Consider the following 22,500-nt stretch of genomic DNA (forward strand, 5'->3'; position numbering starts at 1 on the left):
GCAGAGTGAGTGACAAATCCTTTCAACACACACCGGTGTTGTTTCCACAGATCTGACATCAGAGAAACTCAGCTTACACAGGTGCAAAGAAATAATGTACCGTGTTTCATTTCCCTGTTAATAGATACAGACTTCGTACTACACTGAGTGCCACAGAGTATTCACAGCAGTGGTTAGTCACGATTCACACTTCATAGTCCACTCGATGAGTAATCGCTGCAGGCTATATTTCTGAGCCTTGTTAATAAAACAGAGATTTGTATTCAATCTAAATGAACAATATAAGTGGTAGCTTTGTATGTTCTTGCCTTTGTCACTCCCAAATAGGCTTGCAAAGGGGCGGAGCTTGGGAAGTTAAGCTGGGGAATTTTGGAAATATTCCATATGTTTAATTAATTAAAGTTTTCCGCACTCTCGCGGGAATATCTCCGCAATGGAGCGAGCTTAAGTCTCTTTTGATTGCATGATATAGCCCAGGGCAACACCTTCGTCACACATGTCGCCACTTGTTGTACCATTTTCAGGCGATTTGTAATCTGTTCTAGAAAAACGATGTGATTTTGGATATTTGGGGAGTCAGGTGGTCCGCGAGTGTTTTTTCATCGGTTAAGTCCTTGGAATGAAAAGGTTTGAGAAACACTGAACTAGATGAAGTATGTGATATTTGCAATTTAAACATTAAATACATATATTACCCCATAATATCATCAACACTTACTTCACTTCGTGTCGTCCACAGACTCAAATGTGTGGCTTCAATAGTCTTGTGATTTGGGCTCAAAAGTGTGGTCCAGTCTTCTAGAAATCATCCGTGCACGTGATGGAGTAGGGGGTGTGGTCTCAATAGCCATGCAGTAAGCAGTGTGCTATGTGCATGTGCTTGAGGAATAATGGCATGGATATTCAAGTGTGCTTGAATGGCATCTGTTTGTTTTAGTCAAGATTATGCTAACATGTACTTTCCCCAACTATATTTAAGTTCCGAGCCAACCTTCAATTTAGAAAAGGCCCAGTTTATTCCCATGGAAAGTTTCCATCTTTGAACATGTTGCAACCCTACTCCCAGATCCTCTAATGATGTCCATCACTGCGTTCAAAACAGACTCCAAGCTGCCGTATTTGACGAGTGAGAATATGTCGGTATATTTAAGGGAAAACACAAGTTCATATTCCCTTTGTAGTGTACTGCATGAGTGTAAACAAGACCTGTTGATGTGTGTGTGTTTCTCCTGTTGTCCCACGTTGGTTGATCTACAGACTTCACTATGATTCACCTCTCGGAGGAGTTTTAGGTCGAAACTGAAACAAAGAGGACGATGATCCATTTCATCATTTCAACCATTACCACACGTGTCCTCCATCCGGAGAGCGCTGGTGTGTGTGTGCTCATCGCAGTGGGTGAAATTTTTTCAATTTGTCCTCCTCCCACGACCCACCTCTCGTAGTGGAGCTACAGCTCAGGGAACAGCAGTTCACTTCTCTCAGAGGCCGGCGCAGGATAATTACTGCAGCGTGTTGTTGGGCGTTGAAGTCCACGAGCAGGACAACGGACACAGAGACGAAGAGAAGCCAGGGGGAGTGGTGTGTCACCAGATACAGATTTACTATTTGCATCAGGTTGCTTAGTTTCGATTAGAGCTCCACACACACACACACACACACACACACACACACACACACACACACACACACACACACACACACACACACACACACACACACACACACACACACACACACTCACACAACTGGGCTTCTCCTGCCAGAGGCGTTATAGACCACTGTGGGGGAAGTTACTTTAAAAGTGTTGTCAACTTCTCATCACATACTACTTATTAAAACATAATGACTTTACTAAATACTCAAAAGTAATTATACTCATTACCTAGCTTCTTGAAAGATAAGATAAGCGTAACCTTTATTGATGTTTGTGATGAAATTCAGTTACTAAGCAACGGCAGGAATTAAAATAATACACACAAGGTTATAAGAATAGAAAAGATTGAATGTAATGTAGGTACAACGGTTTAATATGAATAATTATGGATGCCTCCATGGACGTGCCTTTAAACAGCTTAAAGTCATCACGCTGACATGACACATCTTCTGCATTTGAACACGTGTGGATAAAGAAAACAATTGACCATCTGTATAGCAGTCACTGAACCTTAAATGGGTGTGTCTTGCGTGCCTCCATTATGAACATGTGTTGCAAAATGAACTGCATATTCATTTATATCAGTGCATGCATGAGCGCTTGCATTCCCACGTCTTAACATACAGTAGCTCGACCACTCGACGAGGTCAAACGTGTTGTGTGCAAACAAATAAAAATACGTAAACCCTTTTGAACGATCAGAAACGGAGCCTTCCGCCACACGTTTCTTCCCCGTTTTTGGAACCAAAGCATGAACTTTGAGAGACTGTTTGTCGCCCCCCCGCAACTCGATAAAAGTCTCCGTCTGCCGTGTTGTCTGAGATCGTCTTCATCTCGTCGGCTGAATGTCAGCGTATCGGATGTTCCTGACATTTGACGGTCTGCATTGTGTTCTGAGTCGGGGCGCTTTTTATTGACAACCACCTGGAGGTGTCATCTGTGAGGTGCAGATATGGAGAATGAAGCCCCCGTCAAAGGAGAGCATAAATCGATGCTTGACACATCTCGGTGACCTCCCCCCTCCTCTCCCCTCCTCTCATAGATCCCTGTCTGTCTTTATGAGAGATACATCACAAATAAACGATTCAACCGAGCGTTCACAATGAGCTTTTATACCGACTGGTTTCGTATCAGCGATCATAGCTTAATGATAGCGACGAGCTAATTGCTAAAGATGTGTACTGATTTAAAGACCTCTCTTGTCTCAGTGATTAGTCTCGTCGCCATCTTTCCTTTTCATCACATTTCACATGCCTGAATACGGAACGAAATATTTCATCATTTGCATAATTGCCGTGTATTTTAAAACAGCTAATTAACTAAATGTGGCTTTTCCCTTTTCTGCCTATTAACCACACTTCTCCTCGATGATACAGTGTGTTGCACTTTCATTTCATGAGGAGGCGTACACATGTGCATGTTCTCCATCGTGCACACGGCTCGAGTAGCAGTCTCTTTGTATTGCAAAGCTTTAAAGGCGTTCTGTGCGTACTCACATCTGACTGGACGCTCACTGTTCTGGCATGAAATAGTTTTAGAAAGAGACAATTAAAAACCTGCCTTCTGTAGTCTTCATATAGCTGGAATGTACCATCCCACTGTGGCCATGATTGAAACCTGTCTATCATCAGTCAGCCTAAAGTAAAACCTCTGAGGTATTCGTCACTCTGTCTGCTGCCAACGCACAATCTGACAATAAGGATTTCTGCAAAGCCATAGGTCCATGAAACCGATCTGCCTGCTTGATTTAATCAATACCTCTACATCAGGGGTGTCAAACTAAAACACTCAGTAGGCCAACATTTAAAAAATGTGTACTAGTCGAGGGCCGGACTGGTTCAATGTTTATTGCAGAACGTATTGGAATGAACTTATTGCACATATTAAACCTGGAACTAACAAAGCATAATTATTGCCTATAAAAACAACATTAAATAATCAGCTGCATTCATTTCTCATGGCTCGATCTGCAGCTTTTCCAGAGTCACTTCTTATGAGTACATTTCTCCACAGGCCAACAACAGCTTCAACAAAACTATTCCCCTCACAGAGAAAACAAACATGCCCTGCTGTCGTGAGAGAGAAAGTGCAGAAGGAAGCATCCATTGAAGTCAGGTTGCTGCTCTGATGCTAGTTCAGACACTTGGCGTCTCATCAGGGTGCAAGGTCATCAATGTTTGGGCTCTGAGCGGAGGAGACCCTCAGGATGGAGTGAAGGTGCAATATACCGGCGGGCCAGATCTAATAGGAATTAGAAATTATCCTGCGGGCCGAAATTAAATCCACCACGGCCCTGATTTGGCCCCCGGGCCTCGAGTTTGACACGTGTGCTCTACATAGTGAGTCAAAATGCATCTAGTTTTGTGATGCAGCTTTTTTAATCATTTGCATCTCACAAAGACACACAGAGGGAGCAGAGAGAAGGCAGTGGAAAGATGAAAGGCCTTTCTGGCGAAGGCTGTGTAATGTAGCCCGCGTGTGTGTGGGAGTGATGGCTTCATATTGGTTTTTTTACCCAGGGAGCAACAGTGGAGTGTCAGCAGCTCGATGTGTTTCACTTCAGATGATCTGGTATCACGGCCAAGGTCTTCTCACGGGCGACAGATTAGTTTCTCCAGCAGGGTGTCATGAGTAGACTCAGGACGCTGAGGGATGACAACCATTTCAGCATCCTTATTGTCCTCATTGTCTTTCTCACTGTGCGTACTCAGAAGACACACAACTAGTTGAGCTAATGGGCGAACTCACAGCGGCGTTAGCACACGTCCTCCCTGAGTTGTGTGTTTCAATAAGCGAGAACCATATTCATGAGACACGCAGGGACTCTCGGTGTAAAGCTAGGACACGATTCCCCTGGAGGGGGAGTGAATCTAGTAGGCGTTAAAAGTGCAGACGGGGGGAGAAGTTGGCAGTCTGCATAACGGAGAGTCTGGAAGACAGAGTCACCACGAGGAGAGAAAGAGAAATGTCCTCTGTGTCAAACCTCGGCCGACTCTTCGGTTTATTCTGAAAGAACGTTGCACACGATGCAGATACACTTACTGTTATGTTGAAATGATGGAATACTGCAGGTCAGATTTAGGCGAGTTGTATTAATAGTGTCTGTCTCTTCACCACCTATTCAGTCTCTGTGATGTTGACACGCTTGATTGCAATTAATCTGGACTACCTATGTTGCAAATGTATTATCTCTTCGATGTACACACGGCATCTATTGCACGTCTGTCCGTCCTGGGAGAGGGATCCCTCCTCTGCTGCTCTCCCTGAGGTTTCTCCATGTTCCCTTTAAACTGTGGGGTTTCTCCGGAAGTGTTTCCGTGTACGATGTGAGGGTCTAAGGACAGAGGGTCTGAGGACAGAGGGTCTGAGGACAGAGGGTCTGAGGACAGAGGGTCTAAGGATAGAGGGTCTAAGGACAGAGGGGACAGAGGGTCTAAGGACAGAGGGTCTGAGGACAGAGGGTCTGAGGACAGAGGGTCTAAGGACAGAGGGTCTAAGGACAGAGGGTCTGAGGACGGAGGGTCTAAGGACAGAGGGTCTAAGGACAGAGGGTCTCAGGACAGAGGGTCTGAGGACAGAGGGTCTGAGGACAGAGGGTCTGAGGACAGAGGGTCTAAGGATAGAGGGTCTAAGGACAGAGGGGACAGAGGGTCTAAGGACAGAGGGTCTGAGGACAGAGGGTCTGAGGACAGAGGGTCTAAGGACAGAGGGTGTCGTATTGTCATACTGATATTCCACTGAGACAAATGTAACATGTGTGATATTGGGCTATAAATAAACATTGACTGATTGATTGATTGATTGATTGATTGATTGATTGATTGATTGATTGATTGATTGATTAATAATAATAATAATAATGAGTTCCATTTATAAAGCACTTCATATTTGAATGCAAATCCCGAAGTGCTACAAGTAGTGAGCATGAACAGTATAAATAAACATTACACAACACGGTAGAATTAATTAAAAAGCAATAAATAAATAAAAATAAAAATAAAAGGGTGATAAAAATGTCTAGGCAAAGGCTCTTTTGAAGAGATGGGTTTTGAGGCCTTTTTTAAAAGCCTCCACGGTCTGTGGTGCTCTCATTTGGTCGGGGAGAGCGTTCCACAGGCTGGGAGCAGCCGAGCAGAAGGCCCGGTCTCCCATAGTACGGAGCTTAGTCCTGGGGGGTTTGAGGAAATTGGAGTTGCTGGAACGGGTGGTCCGCAAGGAGGTAAGGGGGGTGAGGAGTTCCTTGAGGTAGGGAGGGGCAGTTCCATGGACACACTGGTGGGTGAGGACGGAGACCTTGAATTCGATCCTCAGTTCCACGGGTAGCCAGTGTAGTGCTTTAAGGATGGGGGTGATGTGATCATATTTGCGCACCCTCATCAGGATCCTAGCAGCGCTGTTCTGGATGTACTGGAGCTTCTGGATGCTTTTGTTAGGGATCCCGATGAGGAGTGCATTGCAGTAATCCAGCCTGGAGGAGACAAAGGCGTGGACCAGCTTTTCGGCATCAGACAGAGTGAGTGTGGGGCGGAGTTTGGCGATGTTCCTGAGGTGGTAAAAGGAGTTCTTGCACAGCTGTTTAATGTGGGCCTCAAAGGTCAGATGGGCGTCCATTTTCACACCCAGGTTGGTGACTATTGAGGAGAGGGTAATGTCCTGGCCGGAGAAGGTGATGGTGGTGATGGTGGATGACCGAACCTGGTGTGGGGTGCCAACTATAATGGCTTTGGTCTTGGAGCTGTTGAGTTTCAGGAAGTTTTGCTTCATCCACGCCTGTATCTCCTCCAGGCAGGCAGTGAGTGTGGGTGAAGGCAGGGCTGCAGAGGAGGTAGGGTTGATCCTGAGGTACAGTTGGGTGTCATCAGCGTAACAATGGAATGATACTCCATGTCGGCTGATGATAGAGCCAAGGGGGAGCATGTAGAGTGTGAAGAGGGTGGGGCCGAGAACTGATCCTTGAGGGACACCACAGGTGATGTTGTGGGTACCCGACTCTGCCTCGCCCAAGGAGACGTACTCTGTTCTCCCGGTGAGGTAAGATCTGAACCAGTCAAGGGGAGAGTCAGAGAGTCCGATGGTGGAGTGCAGACGATGGAGGAGGATGCCGTGATCGACGGTGTCGAAAGCTGCAGTGAGATCGAGGAGGATGAGGAGAGAGGGAGAGCCAGCATCAGCCGTCATCAGCAGGTCGTTGGTGACCCTGACCAGGGCAGTTTCTGTGCTGTGGCCTGAGCGGAAACCAGACTGGAACTTCTCAAATAGGTTGTTGAAGTTTAGGTGGTCCTGGAGCTGAGCAGCAACTAGTTTTTCCAGCACTTTAGATAGGAAAGGAAGGTTGGAAATGGGTCTGTAGTTGGCCAGGACTCCCGGGTCAAGGGAGGGTTTTTTGAGATGAGGTTTGATGACAGCGGTTTTTAGGGCAGAGGGGACATGGCCAGCCTGGAGCGAGAGGTTTACAATCTTAGTGATCATGGGGCTCATGGAACAGATGTACGATTTTACAAGAGCTGACGGAAGGGGGTCCAGGACACAGGTGGAGGGCTTCATCCTCCTAACGATGCCCTCAACCTCTCGCTGAGAGATGTCCGTGAAACAGCGAAGAGGCTGGGTTGTCTCAGGCTGTGGGTCAGCAGTCGTAACTGGAGGTGCAGAGGGGCTTGAGAGGATGGAGCGGATGGTGTCAACTTTGTTAGTGAAGAAGGCGGCAAAGTTGCCACACTGCTTCTCATTGGAGTCGGAGTGTAGAGGACTTTGGGGTTTGAGGAGGTGGTTTATGGTGGAGAAGAGTTGCTTGGAGTTTCCAGTACTGTTGTTGATGAGGGAGGAGTAGTACTGGGACCGTGCATCTCTGAGGGACTGTGCATAGGCCTTCTGGTGTTCATGATAGGCTAACCGGTGAACAGTGAGTCCTGAGGCCTTGAGCCGCCGCTCAAGGACACGCCCAGCTGTCTTCATTCTCCGCAGTTCGCCGGTGTACCAAGGGGCTGAGCGCGAGAAGGTGACCATCCTGGTTTTGAGGGGGGCGTGCAGATCAAGGAGACTCTTAAGGGACTGGTTGTAGTATGCAACTGACTCACTTACTGATGAGAAGTTGGCGGAAGAAAGATGCTGGAGGTCCAGGGTCATGGTGTCCGGGTTGATGTTCCTCAGGTTCCTGAAGCGGATTTGGCGTTTGGGCTTGCTGAGTGGGGATTGGAAAGAGAGCTCGATAGAGATGGTCTTGTGGTCAGACACCCCCAGGTCATACACTAGCAGATTGCTGATGGGGGCGGAGTTTGTGATGACCAGGTCGAGCGTGTGGCCCTTGGCGTGTGTGGGGACATTAACATGCTGTGTCAGATTGAGGCAGTCCAGAAGTAGCAGAAACTCAGTGCCAAAGTGGCAGGAGGGGGAGTCGACGTGAATATTAAAATCTCCAAGTATGATAATATTGCCAGAGGTTGTGCATAGCGTAGTGAGAAGGTCTTGTATCTCTGGGATGAAGGCTGAGTTGGGTTTGGGTGGCCGGTAGATCAGAAGTATTGTCAGGGCAAAGGGGGGTTTACATTTAAATGCAAGGCATTCAAAAGAGGACAATACAGGCAGGGCCAGGAGTGACAGTTCCAATTCCTTTCGGTAGATGACAGCTAGGCCTCCACCACGACCAGTGCTGCGGGCTTTCTCCAAGTAGCTGTAGCCAGGAGGGCAAGCTTCATTGAGGGTGGAGTAAACCTCTGGCTGATGCCAGGTTTCCGTGAGGCACATGAAGTCCATTTTCTCATCAGAGATGTGGTCGTGAATGAAGGATGCTTTATTACTGAGGGATTGTGTATTCAGAAGTTCTATTTTGGCTTTGGAAGATGTGGTGAATCTCTGTAGGGGCCGGAGCAGGCTGTAATCCACTCCACGTTTTCCAGACTCCTTCGTGTGTGGCGATCTCGCGATGCTCTCCGTGTATTCATGCAGCGGTCTCGCGATGTTTCTGGCGCGATTTGACCCCGCCATGAACGGGCTCTGATGACGCGTCAGATGTGCGACACGACGGCAGACAGAGTGGATGGATGGAATATCTGCAACTCCGTGCTGGGAATATACAGTTTGTCTTCTTCTTGGGCTTCGGTGGATATAGCGAGGCCGACGAAGAAGTCCAAGTTGTTTAATGACTGAGGTGCCGGTTGGAGCGTTGGAGTGGTTGAAGCTCAGGAGTTGGGGAATAGAAAACCTCAACATGTCAACAGGTCGGGCGCCGAAGAAGTTTGGTAGCGGTGCTTAGCAACGAGACAGCTGGAAGGCTATCCCGATAGTATACCTCGCGTCTGGGAATGAACAGAGGATTGGGAGTCCGCCTGCTGTCACAGTAGTAGCGGGAGAGAGGCAAGCAGTCAGCCGGAGATAGTCGGCGAATTTGGGCGATACAGCAGGTGAGTCCCGACAGTGTCAGGTCCAAAACCGTCAATAATCACGAGGTTTAAGATATAAAAGCACTTGTTAAACAGACTCAAGTTTAGCCATATGGCTTAAAAGCAGGTAAAATAGCTTAAAAGCAGATAAAAACTCTGAGGCGTAGGAGAAGCGGCGAACAAACAAGCGCCAGCGTCCTCTTGATTGATTGATTGATTGATTGAATTACTGCATTAGCTTTCCATATATTTTCTCGTATAAGCTCACGATATATCTGTGGCATCAGGTCTGCACACGACGAGTATCTCGGCGCTCTTGGAGTTAGTTGAAGGATTTCTGCTTCTACAGTCGGATGTTCTCAAATCTCTAGTTCGACATTTCGTTGCTGTCTTTGTGAAAAATACCGTTCTTTTTTTACCTTAAATGTTTGTTTACTGCTTGATATCATTCTCACAGACTGGCTAAAGCTTCATGGACTTTGTACTGAGGAATAGTGTGTGTGTCGTGCACCATTCAGCGGGTTTGGACACTTGGGGTCCCACACATTGCTCCCGCGGGTGATGACCGGGTCGTCTCCGTGTCGCAGTGCGTGTGTGGAAGCAGTTGATGACGGATCTCTCCCGATATGTCCTCACTCTGTCTGCTACGCTTCGGTTCAGCGCGTAACCCTCGCCCTCTTCCAGATTACCGTCAGATGGAGTTCGCCACCTTACTGCAATTATCCTTGACACTGACATTTCCAGGGTGGCATTTGAGTGCCACCGACACACTCTCGGTTTCACTCCCCCCCCTCAACGTGGCACTCTATGAGATGTGAGCGACACAGAGTCAACAAATTAGCACACCAGTGTAGGCGGTGAAGAAGCACATGCATGTGTCGAGCTTTAAACCCGTAACACCATCACGACGGCAGGTTTTCACGGATTAGAAAGGTCTCGTATTCTGACTCGGTTATGAGCGTGTCCTCGCCTGTCTTCTCTGACATTGCTTCACTTTCCGCTTTGTTGAGAGAGGAGAGTAGTGCGGGCGTACTGAAATAAACCGAGGAGAAGGAATCGGCTTTTTTCTTGATGGAAGCAGGTTTTCTTTTGTAGAATAAAAGCAATTTCTCGAGTGTGCTGTTTTTTTTAGAGCCGGGACTCGATTAAAAAAATTAATCTAATTAATTAATAGTTGTAATTAATTAATCGAAATTAATCGCATTTTTAATCAAATACACATATTTGACCTGAGAACAGTGAGAAGCCATTTTCACATGGATGTGACTCCAGGTGGTCGACAGTCGAGTGCAGTCCAGTGAGCAGGGAGCTGGTTATTCTCTCAGACGTGGACTGACTTATCCTGGCCCTGAAACCAGTCGTCTGGTTGAGTGTGGGTTGGGTCAGGGTGTGGTTCCTTGCACTCGGAGTCGGGCTAACGTCCACGCTAGCTGCTACACGCTAGCTGCTACACGCTAGCTGCTACACGCTAGCTGCTACATGCTAGCTGCTACATGCTTTGCATTTAGGTGATACTTCAGGCTTGATGAGCTGCGGTGATATGCACATTCTTTTTTGCATAATTTCACACAGCCGTGCTCTTGTCGACGCTTCCATCCGTCCGTTTTTTAAAACAAAATGTCCCATCCACGGGGCGACCAAAGCGGTCTCATCAGCTTGTTCGTTCATGTTTGACTATTGTTCACCGTGGTTTGTTGTTGTTTGAAGTCCCATGCTGAAGTCATGAACGTCAGTTGGTGCTCCAGTATAATCGGTACGCCTGAAACTCATCCAGTGAGAAACGTTCCGCTGTGCAAAAATAAGTGCGATTAAAGTGCGATTAAAATGCGTTAATTTTTGTGTAATTAATTCATCTTAATTAACGCGTTAAAGTCCCGGCCCTAGTTTTTTTGCAATGTCAGCTTGTTGGGCAGACTTTTTCTCTTAAAAAAAAGCAGTTCAACAATAGCCAATCATATCACGTAATATTTCTTTAACATTTTCCCAACTTTTCTCAGCTGCAGTCCGTTCAAATACGGTCCTTGTGTTGCCTCCGAACGTGCATGTGGAAGTTTACCCATCACAGAAAGCATTACGTTGTGTTTTTATGGTCGCCGTTTGGAGCATTCGAATGGCTCATTCAAGGGCAAACCGTCAGTCAGAAGCTAACAATGATATCATTTGATTAGGGACACAATAAAATGTGATGTTTGTTGTGTTGAAAAGTTGCTTTATTGAAACTTTAGACGTCGGATGCTGTCTGTGATGCACAGCGCGTGCGTTGAAGGTAATACTGGAGAAGTGGACTGGAGTTTAACCTGCTGCAAATCCTCTCTGACAATAAACCCTGCAAAGCCACACAGTAAACAAATATGGCTCATGGCAGTATTACATCTGATATTGTGCTTTCAGTCCGTGTGTCTTTATAAGCCCGCACATCGCAGACTGAGTGAATAAAACCCCTTCAGTCCGATAATCTCTGCAATCATATCTGTAAGTGATGTTTCAGCCGCTGTCTGACGGTGCGGGATGGGCGTTTAATCCTCCGGTCAAAAACACTCTTCACCTCAAGTGAATGTATCAAACGTCCCGTAGCATCATGCACTCGTATCAGTTATATACATATAGGGATAGTGGTGGTCTATGGATAGTGAGGTGGGCTGAAGATAGGAAGGTTGTGAGTTCAAATCCTGCCTGGAACACCACCACTCGTGTGCCCTTGAGTAAGGCACTTAGCCCTCAGTTACTCCACGGAGAATGTCCCTGTCATCGGTCATTGTAAGTCGCTTTGGATAAAAGCGTCAGCTAAATTAAATGTAATAATATACATCCTTGTTGTTGGCTATTTGTGTCTTTTCACAATAGCACTCTGCATATACTAAATAGACGTAGTCACTGCGATGTCGCTATGATTTTGAAGACTTGAGTTTGGCGTCTAAATATGTTATAATTAGCTATACTTAAGTCAAAACATACTGAGAAAGGGTTGGTCACCCAAACCTGGAAACACTTTAGATGCGACCTGTCAATCACGAGGTAGCCCTGCCCTAAATGATACCATGCTTTTATCGTCTCAATGGGACCATCATTTACAAAATGAACATCATGCAGTGTTGAAGAAGACTTAAAACTAGAGATTGAGACTTTAAACCAGGGGTGCCAAATGCGGCCCGCGACTTCATTTTATGTGGCCCCACAAGAAAATATTATATGTTTATTATACGGTTACATGCCGATTTACAGAAGCATGTTGCCCATGAACTACATGTCCCACAATGCATCTAATTTCTTCAAAATATGCCTTTGTTCTCAGAATTAGATTTTTTTTTTAAAGTTACTTTTTATTTCAAAATGTAATTTCTTTTTAAATCATTGTGACATTCTCACTGAAGAGACTTGCAATTATTTGCCCTAGACTTCTGCTTTCAGACGTACCCTATCCGATAATAATCCAATGCAGAGGCAATAATGTAATACAATACATTATTTTATATATTAAATATTTATATATGTATTTTGATATAGTCTTAAAGTTACAACCGGCCCTTTGAGTGCAACCATAATGCTGATTTGGCCCGTGATGAAATTGAGTTTGACACCCCTGCTTTAAACGCATCAGAAAATTGGGAGAAGTAGCGTCTTTTCCTCATAGTCTTCTATACAATCGGTCTTCTTTTGCAACCAGTGGAGTCCCTTTGCTTCAGAAGTCTTAAGTCTTGAAGTTTCCACTTGGCCGTCACAAACTTTTAATTAGATCTTCCCTAATAAGGTCAACTCTCAGGAGGGTTTCTGGGTCGACCGTTTCTTAGCAGAACTCGAGGAGAACTGTCATATTGTGGAACAGTAAGTGACCGGAAAACCAGGGCATGACGCAAGCAGGACAACGTACATCTCTAAGATAAATATGGAGTTTCAAATGTGTCACATTCACAGCATTAGTGATCTGATGGGAAAGTGGAGGAGAAGGAAATGTGCAGTTTTTAATCTAGTTCAGGCTGGTATAAGCACTCTCTCAGTGTTTCTGTGATGTCGATAAAACGTGTTCACACATGACAGTTCACGTCTTTCCACTGCTGAAGGTTCGGGATTTGTCCACCTCTTCGTCTCTCACACCTGTTCGTCTTCTCATCTCATCTCTGTGTTTCTTACTTGCTTTTATTCTCACTTCTTTCACTGTCTGAGTGTTGTTACAGTTACCTATACATGACGTTATATTGCACAGCATTGCATGTTCGTCCTCATCTCTCTTTCTCACACAGAAGTTCATACGTTTGTTTTCAGTGGGTTTTGCCTTTGAGCGACTTTTTTTATGTCCTAGTTTCTTTTTACAGCGGGGGCTATTGGATGTTGTTTCCCTCCGAGGTGCGGCTGTGCGACTCGTCTGGAGAGCGAGGATTAATTCTCTCCGGCTGTGTGTGGCTCTTGATCCGATCGATAGATCCAGTCGCCGCCTATTTGAGAGGGAGGGCCTCTCGCTGTTTGTTTAGGCGACGGGAGGCCAGTCCCTGTGAAGTAGCATTAACAATAAACACAGCACACAGAGCCGTGTCAGGACAGAGTTCCAGCAAAACACTGTGTGTGGAGAGGTATTCAGATATTCTAGTTGCATCTCCACAGTTTGAAAATACTTTGCATCAAAATATACTTGCTTGCTATTTTATTTCTATTTCAGAAATATTTTGGACTGTTTATTTCTAGTGTCTTCATTTCTCTTTTGTACATTACCTTGTTTTTTATGCTGCTGCAACGCAGACATTTCCCAAATTGGGATCAATAAAGAATTTCTCTATCCATCTCTCTCTCTCTCTCTCTCTACCTACCTACCTATCTCTCTCTCTCTCTCTATCTATCCATCTATCTATCTATCTCTCTCTCTCTCTACCTACCTATCTCTCTCTATCTCTCTATCCATCTATCCATCTATCTATCTCTCTATCTCTCTATCTATCCATCTATCTATCTCTCTCTCTCTACCTACCTACCTACCTACCTATCTCTCTCTATCTCTATCTCTCTCTCTATCTATCCATCTATCTATCTCTCTCTCTCTACCTACCTACCTACCTACCTACCTATCTACCTACCTATCTCTCTCTCTATCTATCCATCTATCTATCTCTATCTCTCTCTCTCTACCTACCTACCTATCTACCTACCTACCTATCCATCCATCTATCTCTCTCTCTACCTACCTAACTACCTATCTCTCTCTATCTATTTAGCTATCTCTCTACCTCTCTCTCACTCTACCTACCTATCTATCTCTCTATCTCTCTACATACCTATCTACCTACCTACCTATCTATATATCTCTGTCTCTCTCCCTCTCTACCTACCTACCTATCTATATATCTCTGTCTCTCTCCCTCTCTACCTACCTATCCATCCATCCATCTATCTCTCTCTACCTACTGTACCTACCTACCTACCTATCTATCTATCTATCTATCTATCTATCTATCTATCTATCTATCTACAACCTATCTATCTATATATCTATCTATCTATCTATCTATATATCTATCTATCTATCTATCTATTTAAAGTACAAAAAGTCAAAGGATGCTTCATGCAGTCTGGCACATATCAGACCTACAATATGTATTTGTGTACTAATTATCGGAATTAAGTATCTCATGTCCTCAAAACAAGGCAGTGTACTGTCCTAAAAAAGTATAATATCTGCCAACGAAATGTAGAGGAATTGAAATACATAGTAAACAAATGTGTAAGTTATCACAGTATTCAGTCATCAGTAACAGAGGTTTCTAGTGCACTCAGTACCTTGTATGAAAGTACAGATGTCTTAGTAGTAGTTGCACTTTCAACCACTCTTTGTGTGCAATATAGTTTAAGTAAGCCTTTGCATATACACTGAAACGTTGACTTTAAATGTATTATGTCAACATTTCACATAACTGTATTATGTACGTTCATACATTAAGTTGAACCTCATATTCAAAACGTACTTAAATTGCTTTCAACGAACCTAATACAGTAACGTGAAATCTGTCGACATAACACATTTAATCGAAGTACATTTTGTCAGTGTTAGCACACGTGAGGGATGATTTTAAGGCACCGTACTGTGAGAGCAGAGCAGCAGTCTCTCGGTCCAGAGGGGACTTCATAAAGTCTGCCGGTCACAGTGTTAGAGGGGCTGTCCGTGCCAAGGTCGGCCGTAGTTATGAAGAGGTTGATGATTTGGGCTAGATAAACACACTGTCCTCTCCCCGAGAATACAAAGCAGCTGTGCCACGCTAACTGTCCGCGGGGGAAAAAACAGGCTGACAAAACAACAAGGCCAGAGGACAGAGGGGGAGACAGAAAAAGACAGAGGGGAGGGGGGGGCAATGGGACAGATAGACAGAGAGCAAGGGAGGGATTAAATAAAGGGTGTGAACATAATGGATGAGAATCAGAAGACGGAGAAAATATGGTTTTGATCTATTTTAGAATGAAAGAAATGTAAGGAAATAGCATACAAATTTTTATTTCAACATAAGAGGAAAAAGAAACATTAAATATAAATATACAATATATAGTTAAAAAAAACGAAAGTAAAGATTTGCATTAAAAAGATACAGTTACATTCGTTATTTTATAAACTTAAGAAGTTACAGTAACAACGGGAAATACGAATATGAAATACAAAATAAAACATGTATAAACTTAAGAAGTTAAAGTAAAAATGCTTAAAAAATATATAAAGATATTCATATAAATATTCAAACTAAGGGTAAATCCTCCAATAAAATATCAAATAAAATTAAGATATTTATTTAACCATAAGAAGTAAGAATTGTCCACGGGGAAAATAAAATAAAATAGAACAAACATATGTACATAGACATAACAAATAAAAATGCACACCACAACAGGGACTTAAAGGTCCCATGGCGTGGACATTTTTTACTTCTTATATTTCCATTGTTGAGGTCTACTATAATAGATTTAAATTGTGCAAAACTCATCCTGAGCACACAAACACTCACGGCTGAAGTAAAAACAATAAGTGTGGCTTGATATTGAGTAAGAAAAAGGTGTATACAGGTGCAGCCTGATTGTCCCCAGGTGCTCCCAATCCTCAATCAGGGCCTGCATAAAGGACCTGAGGAAGGCTGCAGTCGCTCTCCTTCTCCTCTGGCTGCATCATGTCTGTCTCTGTGTGAGGCCTGTGTTGTTGTGAATTGTTAGATGTGCTCCAGTTTACCTTTTTGTGTATTGTTTATTTTAGTTTGCTTTGCAAGTTGGCTGGTGAGCCCTTTTTCTTTTGTCCATTAAAACATCCCTTTGTGGCTTCAGTAGACAGTTTCCTCTCCTTTTTCTCTCGCCCGGTTATTTCGGTGTTTTGTTACTTCCCCTTGTTCCCCTAGTTAGGAGGGAACGTAACAAATGGGGGCTCATCCGGGATCTTTGAGAAAAGATTGATTGTTGTATCGTGTTGAGATTGTGTTTGGTGGTAGTGTATATAATTGTAGCATTGGCTGTGAAGTCTCTTCCTGTTGAACAGCTTCCTCAGTTTGGATAGGGGAGTGTCTAGCTCGGCTGAATCAGTCCTTCTTCAGGCACTCTATTATTTTGCCTTTTTTATCTTCAGGGTAATCCTGGGTGGGGATTTATTCCCTGTTGGGGGCAGGCGTTTCAGGGTTTCGGCCGCTGATGTTTGCCTTTAAAGTCGCCTCGAGCCCGGCACGCTCAAGAAGATAGGTAGGTACGTTTGTGGTAGGCAGGATCTGGGGAAGCTTGTTATTAGAAAGAGTCGATGTTTGTGTAGCCTCAGATATTTTGCCTGTTGAGTGAGGTGCTTAAGTGTAAGTGTTGAAAATTTGTTTGTGTGTTTTAGTATGGCCTCCCTTGTGTGGAGTGAGTCCTCTCATACTGGTTCTAAATTAGATGCCAGGTTGAAAGTGAGGTTAGCTCGTCTTCAGTGGGAGAAGGAGGAGCGTGAGCGAGAGTTTCAGCTCAGGAGGGAGATCAGGAAGTTGGATGCAGACACAGCTTTCAGGATGCGTCAGCTCGAGCTGCAGACAGGTTCAGTTGGTACCGCTTCAGGTACACAGCCAGTGTCAGGTTCTGCTGCTGCTTTTGATGTTGGTAGCAACATTCAGCTGGTCCCTGTATTTCGTGAGTCAGAAGTGGAGATTTTTTTTTGGTGCCTTCGAGCGCATTGCTACAGCGTTGCGGTGGCCGGTTGAAGTTTGGGCTCTGATGGTAACGTGCAAATTATTTGGAAAAGCTCAAATAACTAGGGGTACAAAGGGAAGTAACAAAACACCGAAATAACCGGGCGAGAGAAAAAGGAGAGGACACTGTCTACTGAAGCCACAAAGTGATGTTTTAATGGACAAAAGAAAAAGGGCTCACCAGCCAACTTGCAAAGCAAACTAAAATAAACAATACACAAAAAGGTAAACTGGAGCACATCTAACAATTCACAACACAGGCCTCACACAGAGACAGACATGATGCAGCCAGAGGAGAAGGAGAGCGACTGCAGCCTTCCTCAGGTCCTTTATGGAGGCCCTGATTGAGGATTGGGAGCACCTGGGGAGAGGCTGCACCTGGGGACAATCAGGCTGCACCTGGGGAATCAGAGGGAGAGAGAGAAAGACACACACACCCACACAAACACTACGGCACGTAACAACAGCACAAGGGGACGGGTAATAACCGTAAAAGCATGACATGGGACCTTTAAAATAATTCAAGATGTTGTAGAATCAGACACATAATCTGTTTCAACAAGTGCAGTAGCAGAGGACACTAAATGCAGACTCCCACTGCTCTCTAAGTCAAACAGGCCATTCTCGAACCATCAGAAGTGCTCGTGATTTCAATGGAGGTGATTATCATTCCCTCAAACAGATGATTTCTCTCATTCACACACACCCGAGGCTTTCTCTCTGCGCTCATTCTGCTAATTTCCACGGCACTGATGAATGCATTCAGTAATTATAGTTTAGTAGAAATGACGGTTTCATATTTCATTAGGAATCTTCTATTCCACTCACTCCGGATGAGTGTACACAGATTAGTGAGCTGATGAGGGGAGTGAGCACGTGTTGACAGGACTCACTCAGCTCCATCTTTACAGACTGTGGAGAAGTGAATAATGGATTACATCTGTACACTCGTTCCTGACACCCTCACTGTGGCATCTCTCTGCCTGCCTTTGTACTGGGTGTATCTGTATTCTCCTTAAAGTGCTGCAGAGGTGACGTATGTTTGAAACCAACCTAGAAGTTAGCAAACCCCTGGTTACTGCAACAAAAACTAAAGGGATTCTTCCATTTGATTTTGGGCGATTGCAGACATTTGAATCATGGCAAACACAAGTTTATGATGCTTGCATGGTTTGTTTGGCAAGATAATCCATCCCCCTTTTTCGTATAATTTTTTATTGTTAATGCAAACTCCAGAAGTTAAAGGCTATAAAGGACGGTCACATGACTTCACGTCACCACCGCTAAGCTAAAGGCGGCTAATGTTGGGCTATAAAGGAACTACAGCACGGTCACGTGACTTCACGTCACCACCGCTAAGCTAAAGGCGGCTAATGTTGGGCTGTAAAGGAACTACAGCACAGTCACATGACTTCACGTCACCACCGCTAAGCTAAAGGCGGCTAATGTTGGGCTATAAAGGAACTACAGCACGGTCACATGACTTCACGTCACCACCGCTAAGCTAAAGGTGGCCAATGTTGGGCTATAAAGGAACTACAGCACGGTCACATGACTTCACGTCACCACCGCTAAGCTAAAGGTGGCTAATGTTGGGCTATAAAAGGAAATACAGCACGGTCACATGACTTCACGTCACCACCGCTAAGCTAAAGGTGGCTAATGTTGGGCTATAAAGGAACTACAGCACAGTCACATGACTTCACGTCACCATCGCTAAGCTAAAGGCGGCTAATGTTGGGCTATAAAAGGAACTACAGCACAGTCACATGACTTCATGTCACCACCGCTAAGCTAAAGGTGGCTAATGTTGGGCTATAAAGGAACTACAGCACAGTCACATGACTTCATGTCACCACCGCTAAGCTAAAGGTGGCTAATGTTGGGCTATAAAGGAACTACAGCACGGTCGCATGACTTCACGTCACCACCGCTAAGCTAAAGGCGGCTAATGTTGGGCTATAAAGGAACTACATCACGGTCACATGACTTCACGTCACCATCACTAAGCTAAAGGAGGCTAATGTTGGGCTATAAAGGAACTACAGCACGGTCGCATGACTTCACGTCACCACCGCTAAGCTAAAGGCGGCTAATGTTGGGCCTACATCACGGTCACATGACTTCACGTCACCACCGCTAAGCTAAAGGTGGCTAATGTTGGGCTATAAAGGAACTACAGCACTAAGTCACATGACTTCACGTCACCATCGCTAAGCTAAAGGAGGCTAATGTTGGGCTATAAAGGAACAACAGCACGGTCACATGACTTCATGTCACCACCGCTAAGCTAAAGGTGGCTAATGTTGGGCTATAAAGGAACTACAGCACGGTCACATGACTTCACGTTACCACCGCTAAGCTAAAGGCGGCTAATGTTGGGCTATAAAGGAACTACAGCACGGTCACATGACTTCACGTCACCACCGCTAAGCTAAAGGTGGCTACTGTTCAGCGTTAAGACGTTTAGTCGTCTCGTTTAGACTCATATGTAAAGTCTTTAAAAACACTAATGGGGTATTTATTGACCTATTTGATGTCAAAGACCAGAACGTATAAATCTATTAAGCTTGTATTAACCACCGATCTTATTTCAGGTATCTTACCAAAAACCTATTGTAAAGAAAATAGCTTTGAGACCATTATGTCTGTGCCAAATTTCATGGAATAAAATAAAGGTGTACATTTAGAGGATAAGTCATTTGGCTTCTCCCTTGCAACACCAATACTGTATATGTGCCAAAGTCAACACAATCCATCCACTACTTTGTATTTATAAAATGCAGTGTGGTTAGAAGTGGTGTAACTATCTTTGCTAAATGATATGCCTTTGTGTTTGTATGTTTGAGACATCGGTATCATTTGAGATGTGATATATTAAACACTCCTGTACGCGGTGTTCCACCAGATGATTTTTAATTAAGTCTGTTGAATCATTTTACAGCACAAAACATGCTCTGCTCTTTTAGCACAAATCAAGTTGAAGCTTTTAGGGACTCTGAGCTTCAGAGGAGATTTTATCAAGAGCTGCTCTCCCTCTGCAGCCTCCTCCTGCTCTTCAAGACAAATGAGAATGAATCCATCTTTTTTAGTAGTTGTTTTTTTACATCGGTACACACAACATCTTTTGCACGTCTGTCCGTCCTGGGAAAGGGATTCCTCCTCAGTTGCTTTCTCTCAAAATTATAACAATTTCCCCGATTATTGTGGGGTTCCTTGGGGAGTTTTTAAGTTGTAAAGAAACACAAACTACACAATTGTCCTCATGCAGGAAGTGATGTAAGAACAAATCAAAAGGCAACGCCAACTTTATTGTCAATCTTTCAGTTTGTGTGTACAGACGGAGAGATCGAAATACCATTTCCCACAATCCCGAATACAAAAATATGTGTAAAAGATGTATATCCTATACACAATCAACAGACACATGTATACATATGCACACATTAGGATAAAAACACAACAATCAATATATAAAAAATAACAGTTACTTCATATATACATATCTTTGGGAATGTACATTAGTGCAAGATTGTCCATAGCAGCGTAAACAGTGTAAAATGCTTGCTGGAATTGAGTCTGAGTGATTCGTCTCAATGCTGAGAAAAGGCGTACAATAAGTCGTTTTGACTCGAGTCGTTCCCTCTCTTATCCCAACAGGAGAGGTTCTTCGTCTCGGGAGGATCTCGGGCCACACGCTGAACGGGGGCTGGGCGTCCTGGAGCTCGTGGTCTCAGTGCAGCAGAGACTGCAGCCGGGGGATCCGCAGCCGGAAGAGGACCTGCTCAAACCCAGAGCCCAAACATGGAGGTCAGACCTGCCTGGGGGCGCTGCAGGAGTACCAGGAGTGCAACATCAGCCCCTGCCCAGGTAACACATGCATCCTCCTCAATCCATCTGTTTGATACACAGGTTTCTTCATTTGGATTGTCTGTGCTGTGCATTTTTTTTAATACACGTTATTTTTTACAGCCATACACACAACATCTTTTGTTTTTGTTTTACTCCTGTTTTTCTGTAAAGCGACCTTGGGTCCCCTGAAAGGAGCTATATAAATCTAAGTTATTATTAGTATCTATTGCACGTCTGTCCGTCCTGGGAAAGGGATTCCTCCTCAGTTGCTTTCTCACAAAATGATAACATTTCTCTGCGATAATTGTGGGGTTTCTTGGGGAGTGTTGCATGCTGTAAAGCCAACCTGAGACATGTGTAATTTGTCAAATTAGGATGTAAAAATAAAACAGATTGATAGTCTAAGTTGTAGATACACCAACGACACAATAGTCCTCGAGCAGGAAATGATGTAAGAACAAATGTGACCTGCTCCATCGAAATCAGTCGCATTGACCCGAAGACACATTCTGAGTTGTGTACACTGCTGGAAAGAGGAGAGTCCTAGCTTTCTAATGATATCAGGATTGTTGTTGTACTCCAAATATTAAGCGAAATATGTCACATTATATAAAGACTGTCACAGAGTCCTCATTTTGAGAAAAAGGCCTTCAAAGTTTCCTCTTCTCTGGAATCCATCGATCTGATTGGTTATTAGCAAATGATCAAAATACTACGGAGGGAAGATATTTTCGTTTGGATTACTGGTCTGGGGGAAGCTCGCGTGTGTGTGTGTGTGTGTGTGTGTGTGTGTGTGTGTGTGTGTGTGTGTGTGTGTGTGTGTGTGTGTGTGTGTGTGTGTGTGTGTGTGTGTGTGTGTGTGTGTGTGTGTGTGTGTGTGTGTGTGTGTGTGTGTGTGTGTGTGTGTGTGTGTGTGTGTGTGTGTGTGTGTGTGTGTGTGTGTGTGTGTGTGTGTGTGTGTGTGTGTGTGTGTGTGTGTAATTTTGCGTTTGTTTCCGGGGAAAACCCTCAGGAGAAACACCGGCTGTTGTTACGCCTGATGTGACGTTAAGTTACTCCGTTCTCCGCTTGTAATTATGCCGAAGCTTCAACGTTGTATTTATCATCTGAATTTGCCGAAACAAGTTTAATATTTTGAAAGCCAAGACTTTGTTTAATTAAAACCAGATGAAAACAAACTGTAACGGACCCTGCCGTGTTTATTATGATTACTTTACGCTTACAATCATAATGTCAGCCGGAGGGAGGGGGGCGGCGCTGTCATCGTCCCTTTACAAGCTTAAAGAATGTATTTATCGTGTGAGTTTGGAAATACAAGTTTCATATTCTGAAAGCCAAGACTTTGTTTGTTTAAAATCAAACAAAACACCCGAACCCAGAAAAAATAGTTTTTACGCAAATCCACGTTTATTTTGAAATGAGCCGTTGCGACTTCCGACTGATTTCAATA

The 22,500-nt window shown here is 44.3% G+C and overlaps 1 protein-coding gene across 1 annotated transcript in view; it reads left to right on the forward strand.

Moving 5' to 3' along the window:
* The window catches only part of sema5a (sema domain, seven thrombospondin repeats (type 1 and type 1-like), transmembrane domain (TM) and short cytoplasmic domain, (semaphorin) 5A), a 193,603-nt gene that overhangs the window by 145,430 nt on the left and 25,673 nt on the right, over positions 1-22,500 (forward strand). Inside the window, exon 17 of the mRNA XM_071206974.1 lies at positions 20,859-21,068. Coding sequence (XP_071063075.1) covers positions 20,859-21,068 — 210 coding nt within the window. The remainder of the gene's footprint in view (positions 1-20,858; positions 21,069-22,500) is intronic.

The sequence above is a fragment of the Pseudochaenichthys georgianus genome, chromosome 20 (genome assembly GCF_902827115.2).
Source record: "Pseudochaenichthys georgianus chromosome 20, fPseGeo1.2, whole genome shotgun sequence".
In the NCBI taxonomy this organism is placed as follows: domain Eukaryota; kingdom Metazoa; phylum Chordata; class Actinopteri; order Perciformes; family Channichthyidae; genus Pseudochaenichthys; species Pseudochaenichthys georgianus.